The 13,120-nt window shown below is 37.8% G+C and overlaps 2 protein-coding genes across 2 annotated transcripts in view; one reads left to right on the top strand and one right to left on the bottom strand.

Annotated features, from left to right (window-relative positions):
* LOC139953908 (apoptotic protease-activating factor 1-like) overlaps nucleotides 1–7,897 on the top strand; it is a 31,731-nt gene extending 23,834 nt beyond the window's left edge. The window contains exons 20-26 of the mRNA XM_071953512.1: nucleotides 442–561; nucleotides 1,024–1,149; nucleotides 2,180–2,305; nucleotides 3,187–3,312; nucleotides 4,071–4,196; nucleotides 5,031–5,150; nucleotides 6,280–7,897. Of these exons, the coding sequence (XP_071809613.1) occupies nucleotides 442–561; nucleotides 1,024–1,149; nucleotides 2,180–2,305; nucleotides 3,187–3,312; nucleotides 4,071–4,196; nucleotides 5,031–5,150; nucleotides 6,280–6,441 (906 nt within the window). The 3' untranslated portion in view covers nucleotides 6,442–7,897. The remainder of the gene's footprint in view (nucleotides 1–441; nucleotides 562–1,023; nucleotides 1,150–2,179; nucleotides 2,306–3,186; nucleotides 3,313–4,070; nucleotides 4,197–5,030; nucleotides 5,151–6,279) is intronic.
* The window catches only part of LOC139953906 (endoplasmic reticulum-Golgi intermediate compartment protein 2-like), a 31,286-nt gene continuing 25,093 nt past the window's right edge, over nucleotides 6,928–13,120 (bottom strand). The window contains exon 11 of the mRNA XM_071953508.1: nucleotides 6,928–13,024. Within this exon, the coding sequence (XP_071809609.1) occupies nucleotides 12,881–13,024 (144 nt within the window). The 3' untranslated portion in view covers nucleotides 6,928–12,880. The remainder of the gene's footprint in view (nucleotides 13,025–13,120) is intronic.

The following is a 13,120-nucleotide window of genomic DNA, read 5'->3' as shown; positions in this document are numbered from 1 at the left end:
TAGGTATTTATGAATTTAGAATAACACGTCGTTTAAAGACACTGGACACTATTGGTAATTGTCAAAGACCAGTCTTCTCACTTGGTGTATCAACATATATATGCATAAAATAACAAACCTGTGAAAATTTGAGCTCAATCGGTCATAACCCTTGTCACACGAAGTTGTGTGCGTTAAAGATGGTTGATTTCATGACCTCAAGTTCTAAACTTGAGGTCTCAAAATCAAATTTGTGGAAAATTACTTCTTTCTCGAAAACTATGGCACTTCAGAGGGATCCGTTTCTCACAATGTTTTATACCATCAACCTCTCCCCATTACTCGTCACCAAGAAAGGTTTTATGTCAATAATTATTTTGAGTAATTACCAATAGTGTCCACTGCCTTTAATAACATTATGGAAACAAATGTTAACTGATTGATTCTTTTTTTTTTCTTCAGGTGATTGATCACAATGGAACGAGACAACGAGTCGTCACACAGAGTAACTCTAGAGTCCGCAGTCTGGCCATATCACATGATGGAAAAGCAGCATGTGGGAACGAAGCTGGGAATATACACGTAATTATATAAAAAATGAAATATCACAAATAAATAATTAGTCATTTCCTCAAATGTCGGTTCACCTTGTTTTTTTGTTTTTGTTTTTTTTCTTTTATTTGGGTGTTTAGGTGTTTGTTTGTTTGTTTGTTTGTTTTGTTGTTGCTTTGGATGATTTTCCCGTCAATGGAGCTCAGCAATCTCCCACAGGGGGATATAAACGCCAAGCTGGTGACATCCAATCTCTCTCATACAAACATTGGTTTAACGCCTTGGATTATGAATTGCACAAAATTCAGGGAAATACTTTTGTATTTTCTCAATTGACATGATTGACAGTCTTCATTTAATATGAAAATGTTTAGTTAGGGGATTGGTAATGTAACTTAAAATTCAGAGAGTTTTTAGACGTGAAACAAATTGTTTGAAAATCAATGCTTAACAAATTATTCTGGACTTGACTTTTGTCCTTTTCGTTTTTAGATTCTGAGTGTAGTTTACGCCAAAGAGTTATGCGTACTTAAAGGCCACACAAGTTCAATCAGGAGCTGCACGTTCAATAAGAATGGGACGAGTCTTGCATCGACATCAGCCGACACGGATATAAGGGTCAGTGAAGGTTCATTTGGTTTCCTTCTTATCAATCCTGATTATGTTTTTATGTTCTTAACCCTTTTGCCCGCATAACGCCCGGAGGCGACCTGCGTATTACCACACATACCGCCCGCACGCGCCCGCGCAGTCTGACATGGTGTACTTCGAGTTATAAACATGCGATTATAACGCAGCAAACAGCCGTAGATAGAGCGCGATCTCAACATGACAGCAGTCTTAAAATAGCACATGTCCACAAAAGAAAAAATGACGTGAGGTTCAATTCAAAGACCGAAAGTCATTTCACAATCAAGCAACGCATGTATGAGTGGGTGCTTTTTCTCTTAGTGGAGCCGTACGTTTTCTCTGTGTAGCAGGACCGTACAGGGGATGTACCACGTACTACGCGCGTATGTACACAGAAATGGCAGTCTCCCGCTCGTTTCGCATCAAACTTTCTGGTGTTTTTAGACACAGAATACTGCGATTTGAAATGATTTTATAAATGATTTTAGGTTCAGAAGGTATATGTTGATAATAGAGGCATTCATTTTCATTTCTAAAGGTATGTTGTGATTATTTTCAACCACTTTTCGTAGCTTTGTTTCCTGTCTACATTAAAGTTGAGAAAACTTGTGTGCACAACTTTCCAAACAATGTTTTCAAATTTTTGTTGATCTGTCTTATGTTTCCAACAAAGCAACTGAGTCAAACAAAGCAACTGTGAAAATCATTCAAAAGATAATTTCATCAACCAAGTAAACACACTGCCTTCCCTGAAAAGGTGTTTTCTTTCTGAGTATTTGTGGCCAAACTCAGAAATTTTTATATGGAGCTAGTGGCTTCCACTTCCACACCAGAATAACTAACATTTCCTCGTTGGTTGACTTTCTTTGACTAGTTATGGGATCTTGCAAAATGTATATACCTTCTGAGTCCGAGTTTGGCCAAACTCGGACATTTTTAAATGGAGCTACATGTAGTGGCTTCCACTTCCACACCAGAATAAGTAACATTTCCTCCTTGGTTGATTTTCTTTGTTTAGTTATGGGATCTTGACGAGCCTGGTCAACATCTGAGCTTCAGGGGTCATACTGACTCTGTCAACTCATGCAAGTTCTTCAAGAATGACACCAGGCTACTATCTTCCTCTCATGATGGCACATTAAAGGTCAGGAGAATTACACGATAATAAGTAGTTATAGTTTTCTTAATAGGTAACAGTTATAGTTCATCTGCTTAAAAGAACATTACAGAATTGGTGAGAAACAAAAATCGTGAAGATCATAGATTTACATAAAACTAATGATGATGATAGTAGAAAACATCCCTTGAAATATTTCTGTCTGAAATTTCATATTTGATGAGAATCAGTGATCGTATTTCGCGTTTGGAGTTTATCGATCAGTGAGCGTTTTATTCAGTTTTGTTTAGGCAATGCATCGGTTTTTCATTATTCTCTCGTTACCAATAAGAATATAAATATTAAATATAAGGTCATTATAATGACCTTATATTTAATATTTATATTCTAAATATATTTATTTAGCAGACGATTTAAGAAGATTTGGAGCCAATCCATCCTGTCCACCTTTCTACCTTTCTGTGTACATATCTGGCTTCTAAATGGCTCAGAATACTCACTAAACAATCCCCGTCCCATGTTTAAGAATTGCTATTGTTAATTACAAACAAATGTTTAACTCTAATAGTCATTTAAACGTGGCTAACTAAAAGCAGTACCTGTTTGAAGTTAGACACAAGGTTTGCACAGTGACTACTAATTTATATGCATCTAATGGGTTAAACGGCTTTCGTAGTTACGGCCCATAGTTTTTGTAATGGTCATCATCAGGTCATGGTTATGGTTATGGCTATAGCTACAGTTACATCGTGTTGTGTAAGTGCAGGAGATAATTATCACACCATGTGGATTTTGCATGTTGCATTTCAGTGATTGCTCGTCCTTTTTAATGAAAGGGTCGGCCTCCTTCTTATGACTGTACAGTAATTGTCATTATGAAACACTGTACTTTATAACCTTTGAATCAGGTATGGGACGTCAAGACTGGTAAGATCGTGTTAACCATGAAAGCTCACGACAACTGGATCTTCTCGTCTGACCTATCAATGGATGAGAAGCTTGCCGTGTCTGCTTCTGCCGACAACACGGCCAAGGTAAAGATAAGTTCAACTATTTCCACACTGTTTGTATTTGACAGGAGTTTCCTACCAGCCCCAGTAAACACCCCCCTCGATCTCCCCGATACCATTGGGGGTAAGCAGAGCCACGAAATTGGGCCCTAAAACTACATGTATTCTGTAATTTCCTGCACATAATATGCTTCTTATCTGATATTTGATGGTCCAAAAAACAGGATAACACGGACTAGCAGTCCATTTGCCAGTCTTCTTGTAAATTTGACTGAAATAAAAAGAAGAGAAAAGTATGAAAAAAACAGAAGCCATGCTTTACTCATCGTGATAAACAAAAATTACAATCCCTTAACATTATGGTAGTGTTCTTATTTCATCACAGTACCTCCCTGTAGGGGTTGATGTACTAGCAGTGAATGGCACCTGACAAGCCTGAGAGAGAAACTCATGGTGTTGCGTCTTATGCAGCGGCACACTTTATTATGTAAACACTCAGATTAACCAGCTACGATTAGACGGTACTGTTGATGTCAAATTAGCCATTGTGTGGCAAGTTTGTCTACAAATGGAGCTCCTTTAGGGACTGCTCGCCAGGGCAACTGTGATAAGTGCAGTCACTGGTAATGTGGGCAGCTGTTTGGAGGGCAGCTCCATTCTCACAAACTATTCTGAGAATTTAAGGGTATTGCGCCTTGTGCGCGGATCGCGCCTAATCTATGCCGCAGATTACGGTACTCTCGGATATTGATGTAGGTGTTTGAATTTTGTTCAATAAACAGGTATGGAATGTTGAAACCGGTGCACTCCTACAAACACTTAATAGCCACGGAGATCTGGTTCGAACATGCTGCATCTCACCAAACAGCCGTTGCCTAGTAACCGGGAACGATCAAGGCATCATTAAGGTTAGTTACTTAGTAACAACTTTGTTAAAGGACTTGAGGCATTGCATGGTGAGGTATCAATATACACTTGGTTTGCGGTAACACCATGTGTGTCTACTTGTGGGGTAGATTTAGGGAACGGTCTTGCTTTATATTCTACTACCGTGGAGTAAATTTTTTGGATTTCATGAGACTTCTCAGTTCTAAAAAGAACTGTCCTGCTTTTTAACTACTACCCCGGGTGGAAGGTAGGAAATCGACAGGGACAACCTGTAATTGCAAGAGTCGTGGGTTCGAATCTCACCCGAGTAATATGCCTGTGATTCTTTCACAGGACTCGGGAAAGTACTGAGTAAACAGTGCTAACACACATCGGTGTATGGGTTAAAAACCAAAATTAATTTTCTTTATCCCCGATGCAAATTTAACATCTCTCGTAGGGACTACCTCTTTAACTTTAAGTGGATCGTTGTTAACCGCACTACCGCGGAGTGAGTTCTTAATTGGTCTCCACGTTCCGACTAGCTTGCTCAAGTTATCGTCATCAGGAGACTAAATCGGCAGGGACTACTACATGTACATGTACTTAAGCTTCTAGTGGATCGTTATCAACTTCACTACCACAGAGTGAGTTCTTAATGGGAGACTTTCAGGACGCTTGGTGGCAGCAGACTTACCAAGTAAAATCCATTGTTCTTGGTAATGTGCGCATGCAGAACTACATAAACAATGGAAATTTACCTGGTAAGTCTGCTGCCATCTACATGACCTAGCTCCTCAAAGTCTCCCATTGGTTTCAATGTTTCGACTAGCTAATTCTGCTCTAGTCATCGGTTATATTTTGTTCACTTCTAGATATGGGACATGATTACGGGCAGTGAATTGGCATGCTGTACCGGACACAACTCTTGGGTCACTGACCTCCAATTCTCATCAGACGGCCAATTCATTGTATCTGTTGGCGATAACGTAAAGGTAAGCAACCATTGAGGGCAGGCTTCATCTGGTATAGGTTTAACAGATTTATGATTCTAATTATCATTGGTTGTACTGTGATTAAGTTTGATTTTCTGAGAGTGCTTCGCTTCACAATTAGAATTTAAAAACAAAATGAAGTGAAATGCCAAAAGGTAGCCCCATTTTGTAATCTAATTTAACAATGGAAATTACAATTTAGCTTCTTGAATTGGAAGGTATATGTTTTGGCGATAAAAACATAAGTTAAAGGGAAGGTACACGTTTGTTAATTTTAACTTTAAAACTGACTTGGTAACGAGCAGTTGAGAGCTGTTTATAGTATAAAACATTATGGGAAACGACTCCCTCTGAAGTAATGTAGTTTTTGAGAAAGAGTAATTTCTCACGAAAATATTAAAAAGACTTCTATCTAGAGGTCTTTTATTCCGATGTGAAAGCACACAAATTCGTCCAACAATAGTGTTTTTTCTTTCATCGCAACTTTGACAACCAATTCACAGGCTTGTTATATTATGCTGGGAGTGTAAGTGTACAGTGCCTTATGTGTCTAGCCTTTAAAAGCCTACATCAGCTTTCGATAGAACTAAGAATTTGCGAAGCATTTCACTGTCAGTAATGCTTCTCAGATTATGTATTACTATTGCAGATACATGTAACTCTTCATGTAGTGACATTATTTCCTCCGGATTTTTTGTGACATCTCAAAAACTCAACCACTTTTTGAGATGAAATTTTCATTAACGCAGTGACGCTCATGGCGCTTCAACATTATTACCCCTGGTCACTGGGCCTTAAATCATTCCTTTAAACCATCTCAGCTCCCTGGGGAGTATACAGCAGCCTGTGCCGCCAAATACGTATTCAGCGCACTAAGCTAATCATATCACAAGAACCAACACTGCCCTCACAGTTACCCATTTACCCCTGGGTGGAGAGAAGCACGATCAGGATTTGAACCCTCACACTGCTGATCAGAAATACCAGAGCTCGAGTTCAGTGCTCTTATTCACTCGCCCACGACACCCATACATCTACATTCATACAGAATTTTAAAAATCAAAAGGTTAAAAAAAACGATTGCATGATTGATAAAGAACGATCTCATCTTCTCTTTGTGACCCTACAGTGGTGGAGAGTTGACGGGACCCCAGTCCAGACGTTCCATATAAGAGGAAGTTTTGTCCGACTCGTCCAACCCAACGATGACTTCAGTCGCTTTGTTACCATCGGCAACACCGGTTTACTCTACCTTCTTACCGTAGTCAAGAATGGATCGGACAAAGTCTAAGTAGTTTGAATTTGAAATGTTCATTGCTGAGATGCTGGAATTAGTAGGGGGAACCTAAAAAAAGAGCTAATCGAACGATCACTCACCCTCATGGTGACGCCATGCTTGGGGCTAGCCCCAAGTGACCCGTTCAACAAGCTGGGCACTTGGGGCTGACCCGGGTGAGCCCTTGGAACGACGTAGGAGCTTGTTTGAACGTACAGAGGGCAGAATGGGGTCGATCTGGAGAAGCTAATTGAACTCACCCAAAAAAATACTAAAATAAAAAGGGGAACCCAAAACAAAAAGTATTGGCAACAGAAGTTGATAGGTAATGTACAAAAAGTCAATCTAAAATTCACTTGTAACTTGGGTGTGAACAGGGCCCAATTTCATAGAGCTGCTAAGCACAAAAGTTTGCTTAGCATGAAATTTCGAACTTCCTTGACAAAAACAGGATTACCAACCAAAGTTCCATGTTGTTTTCAGGATAAACAAACAGCAGATGAATACAAGTAACAAGCAATGAGCAACAAATGGAAATTTGGTTGCTAAGCAAATTTGTTGTGCTTAGCAGCTCTATGAAATTGGGCCCTGGACTTGAACCTGCACTCTTTGGATTAAGCAAACCCATGACATTGCTTGTCTTGCAGAATTCACTGCTTCTGCAAGAGTTATTTTTTCTTTTCTGCAAGTCGCCAGACACACAAGGCCTGAAGGCTACTTGAAGGTGTGGGCTACATATATTTTTTATTCCAGAGGCTGTTCCCACCTACTCCTAGGGCTGAAACAAGGTTACTCCTTGCTCACGAAGCAGAGCCATGATTGTTTCATTTGTTGCATATTGCGTAATAATGGTACTCAAATGTTGTTGCTAAATCCTGAAAATCACATGAAATTTTGGTTGGTAATCCTGTTTTTATCAAGGAAGAAATTCCATGCTAAGCAAATTTTTGTGCTTACAGGCTTTATGAAATTGGGCCCTGGTCAGTAGTCTAATCTGAGCGTGACTTTTGTTTTTGTTGCAATATCGTAAAAAGATTAATCCACGAGTCTGAAAGCGATGTGTTTGTTATGTAAAGGTACTTGATAAAGGAAATGTGACATTTGTCATCGAATATATTCTGTAAATACTAAGGGTTTTGAGTGTTTTTTTTCATAAAGTCAGACATTGTGGCTTAAAGTTCAATTTCTGTACTATTTTTTTAAAAATATTATTGTTTGTGTTTTTGACACATTAATGACTAAAAATTGTTTTCATTTCTTAAAGGGGAGATGCAAATAATATTATTTAAAATCAGTTATAAATTTCTACTCAAAATAAATCTTGAAACATAGAATTGTTTCTGACGCAGACGGCAAGTCTATAAAAAAAAAGGTCAAACTAAAATTGGTTTAGTTTTTCAGAAAAACGGCTCGTCTTGCATTGTTGTTTAGTCATTTTGAACAAATTTCCTTGAAAAATGTTTTTTTCTTTGCCAAGGGGACTGGCTTAAAAAAAAGGCTAACTGAACTTAAAAGTAGTGCACTACACGTATAGTGATAATGTGTTTGGGAAAACTAAAGACACAACAAACTCAAACATATTTGTTCCTCTGAAATTACAACTAGGATGAACAAATTTCTACTCTTGCCATTCTTTTCTGTGACAAAAAACCTCAAATATTAACCTTAAATGAATCTCTGATATTGAAGTCCTTTTTAGCTACACAATTTTGTACAATGGGTAATAAGTTGGTACTTTCATTTCATTTCAGTTCTGCAAGGAAATGTTGATGCCTTCTTTTTATTTTAATTTCATTGATAGAAAGGTATAAATTTTGGTTTTATCCATATACAATGATAAACATCGATGTGTGTTATCACTGTATACATGTACTCAGTACTTACCCGAGCTCTGTTGAAAAAAATCACAGGCATATTACTTGGGTTGGATTGAACCCACGACCTTTGCATTTCTATAAGTGTCTTACCAAAAGGTATCATAGTTTTCAATCACTAATGATAAATCACTATAAATCACTATAATGCGTCAAGTAACTAAATTTATGTGTGCTACTTTACAAAACGCTTGGTAGTATATAATAAGGGAATAAAAGGGACATTTGAAAATTTGAGGTTTGAATTATTTTTTTCAACAACTTTGTGAAGAATCTGTTGCGCTTAGAAAAAGATTACGCGCTGTTACTAATAGCTATGAATTGCGTTCCGCGTGATAATCTTGTGCGCCCGACACGCGGAAGCCAGCCGGTTATAAACAGCTCCAGCTGGTCATTATGAACCGTTTAAACACCCCCACGTGACGCGCTCTCCACCAATAGGAGTAGAGAAACTGTCTGGGGTATTTATGAATGTTTGTTTAAAGGCAGTGGACACTATTGATAATTACTCAAAATAATTATGAGCATAAAAAACTTACTTGGTAACGGGTAATGGGGAGCTGTTGATGGTATAAAACATTGTGAGAAACGTACGGCTCCCTCTGAAGTAACGTAGTTTTCCACGAATTTGATTTTGAGAAATCGGAATTAGATTTTGAGGTCTCGAAATCAAGCATCTGAAAGCACACAACGATGTGTGACAAGGGTGCTTTTTCTTTCATTATTGTATCGCAACTTCGACGACCGATTGAGCTCAAATTTTCACAGGTTTGTTATTTTATGCATATGTTGAGATACACCAAGTGAGAAGAATGGCCTTTGACAATTACCAATAGTGTCCATCGTGTTTTATTCTTACAGGATTGGTAAAAATAAAATATTGAAGAATCTCTGTCTGGAGGCTTTCTGATTATGAAATATTTCCTTCTGAAATTAAGTTATTTTCAAGATAACTATATCTGAAATCCTAAAAAGAAAAACACAACAGCTGATTTTGGTTGTTTGAGAACCCAATTAATATGAAGGACATTGTGACGACAAGCTGAACATTTTGCATTTTATTTTGTTTTCACTTTTTTGACTTGAGCACAAAGAAACATTCCCTGCGGAAACAGGGCTGTGTTCTCAACATTCCAAGCAAGTACATGTATATGTATGAACTGGGGTTTAACTTGACTAATGATGCAAATTTTTGCTATTACCATTACATGTACAATGATCAATTGATCAATTAAAACAACACTGCCTGGGACCATTTGGTCGGCTCTGCCAATCCTGTGTATATAACCTTTAACATTGGCAAAGATGAGGTTTTAAAAACCAGACTCTCTGAATAGTGTAGTCAGTTTCTTTCTGTCTTATTAAAGGGACACGTTGCCTTGGACCGGACGAGTTGGTCTATAAAATGCATTTGTAATCATTTGAAAGATGTTTTAAAAGTAGAATACAATGATCCACACAAATTTGCCTTGAAAATGCATGTTTTTTCTTTGAATTTGCAAACCAACACTGTCGGCCATTTATGGGAGTCAAAAATGTCGACGAGGTAAAAGGAAACCTGTGCAGTTTCGAGGCATGTTTGTGTGAATCATTTGCTTCAACTTTTACAACATCTTTCTACCCATATATGCGTTTTATAACAAACGGTTACAAACGCTTTTCAAAGACCAACTCGACCGATCCAAGGCAACGTGTTCCTTTAAGTGGAGGCAACTTTTTAGGGGCTGGAAGGGGGGGGGTAGCTGGTGATTCAAAGAGTTTTGATACATTGTGTAAATCAAGTTTTTGACATTGACATGAATCCTTAATCACTGTGAATGAAGATGCATTTGTAGTCAAAGGTTTCAGCGTCATTTTGAGAAAAAGGGAAATAAAGCAATGTTTTCAGGAGAGTCACGTCAATCTGTCTAACATTTTAAAATGATTTTTATGTTTGTTTTACTCATTGCTCAATAACTGCAGCACCTCAGCAAGTAATATTTTAAGGGGAGATTTCTACCATCATTACTCGTATATTTAAACAGTGCAAGTTTAATGCAAATCTGTGTACTTGTGTGTTTTGTGTCGCATAAAAAGTACCCAAAACCTTAAAACAAAATTATAATTATTGGTAATTATATAATACTGTTTTTGCAGTCAGGGGCTCCACAAAAATTATCATTTAAAATCGTTGAATTAAAAAAGAAATTGTTTTCTTTTGGAGAAAACAAAAATGGTACTAGTAAACAGTGTAAGCATGAATTTAAAAACTATCAAATAAATTGTGACATTCACGATTACATGTGTTTTGTATTTGTATGCTCTTTCAGATATGGGCCTGGCTTCATATTGCTTACCAGTGAAGTCTGTGCTTAGCACCTAAATAGTTTATGCAACTTCTTTATGGGAGAATGCACATGTAATTGTAAGCAGGCTTTTGTGGTAAGCAGCTTCATGAAATTGGGTTTATTTTATGCTACTTACAACTTGTAAGTTACAAGTGCCTATTCTACTGCTGAAAAGTTTATCCGTTGCAGGCATAGATAAATCCGTTAAAGGCAGTGGACACTATTGGTAGTTACTCAAAATAATTATTAGCATAAAACCTCACTGGGTAACAAGTTATGGGGAGAGGTGGATAGTATAAAACATTGTGAGAAACGGCTCCCTCTGAAGTAACGTAGTTTTCGAGAAAGAAGTAATTATCCACGAATTTGATTTTGAGACCTCAGAATTAGCTTTTGAGGTCTCGAAATCAAGCATCTGAAATCACACAACTTCATGTGACAAGGGTGTTTTTTCATTCATTATTATCTCGCAACTCTACGACCAATTTCACAGGTTAGCAAAAAAATTACAGTACATGAAGTACGGTCAAGTACATGTAGGCCTATGTGTGCAATCATTAAAACCTCAAAAACTATGCAGGCAACAGGGAATGGACATTCATTTCTTACTGATAAAAAGCAGATGTGGGTCAAGTATTATTGATGTTAATTCAGTACTTACAATGAATTTTATGCTTAATATTACATTTTTTGTATGAAATTTTCTTAAAGTTGTCGTGAAGAATTGTCAGAATTCATTTGGAGTTTTATTTTCTCTAATGTGGCGAAAGGTTTTGTCAATAACTCACACATTCAGACATTTTTTTTTTTTTTTTTCCAAAATTTTTTTATTTTAAAAAGACAATGTACCACAACCATGATATCTGTAATTGAACTAACTTCAACTAAAACTATGTGTTTGTTACTGAATAAATAATACAAGAAATTGTGAATTTATGAAAAAGCAAAGAAAAATTTCCTCATTATTTTGTGTAACACTTAATTTCGTACTAGAAAATAAGTTATAAAAATCTGTGTTTATTATTGAAACCTCAGGCTTGATCTGTTTGCTTTTCTTGGTCACCCAAAAATACGAGGATACAGCAGAAACCGTTGGTCCAACATTTAAAATTTCTAGGTTCGTCAATTAAACCTTGAATCCATCGAGTGAGTCAAACGAACCAGGACTCTTTCAACACAGTATGGCAACGCATCACCTAAATTGTTAGCATGGAGAAGACTGGGTGACACTAAACCAGTTCTCAAAACATCGGAACCCATCCTAAAAAATCGTAAAACGGGTTTGGTCTGGCTAAAACCATAGAGTTATATAAAAGAACTAGAGAACTGGTGATGCTTCTTGCACAAATGCGACGGGAACGCAAGGAGACACGCGCGAGTACGCATGTACGCACGTTGAATATGAAAGACACGTAAGAGTTTGTGTTTCTTGAACGCTACGCGATGCTGTTTTGACAACTTACAAAATGGCTGCACAAACACACACTGTGCGATGCCCGTTTTCTCAACTTAGAAAATGGCCGCCTGTGCGCATGCCAGGTCGCATATTTACATGTAAGCCAGTGGGCCCTCATGTTTTTGTATATAACTAAAACACTAAGCTCCGACTGGAAAATGTCGGTAATGTGACCCTAGTTTATTAATTAAATTTTTGGAATGAGTTGGTCTGTCTGTTAATGGGATGAAATGCTACAACTGCACCTGGTCTATGTACACACAAACAGCCAATTTCATGGCTCTCCTTACCGCTGAATTATGCGCTTACGATCACGATTCCACGCTTACGAGCAACCACAGAATTTCTGCACTAGCCTTGTTAGCGTAGAATGACTAGTAACGTGGAGTTCGCACGTGCACTTCGCACGTGCAGAAGCCAAAAATCGCTAACCCATGAAATACACTTGCCATAAGCACAGAGTTCCCTGCTTCCGTAAGCGCCGATTTTGTGCTTACGGTAAGCAGAGCCTTGAAATTTGGGCCAAGGTCTAACATGTCCCTAGTATGATCCAAATATGAATTCGTTTGTAGTACGTGCTCATCTTAAGTACATTGTCACTCTTTCTATTTGCAGGAATTGCAAAATTTTGCCCAAAGTTCTTAAGCACCAGAACATTTCTGATAAAATGCGTCTGAACCTGTCCACGAAGTTTGTAAACAGACCGTAAAAAGTTGCTGCTACGTTCACTCAATTGCACAGAATGAAGTGGAAATGATTACGGTGGATTTTTGCCAGAAAAAAAAAACCCTAATAAGTTACTGAAGTAGTAGAGGCGAGTTTGGTTGGCTAGGACCTGGTTGATTGATTGGTTGTGGTGTTCCGTGGCTAAGACTCTGTTGATTAGTTTGTTGTTGTGGTGTTCCGTGGTCTAACTGGTGGTGGGCTTGTGCTGCTGATGGCTGTGAAAAATAAAAATAAAAAAATAAAATGATAGTAACAGTGAAAGCTCAAGTCCGCAAAATTGCAAAACAAGACAGATTTAAGTTTACACAAAA

This window comes from Asterias amurensis, chromosome 22 (genome assembly GCF_032118995.1).
Source record: "Asterias amurensis chromosome 22, ASM3211899v1".
NCBI classification, from domain to species: domain Eukaryota; kingdom Metazoa; phylum Echinodermata; class Asteroidea; order Forcipulatida; family Asteriidae; genus Asterias; species Asterias amurensis.
This window is presented reverse-complemented; position numbering and strand designations above follow the sequence as displayed.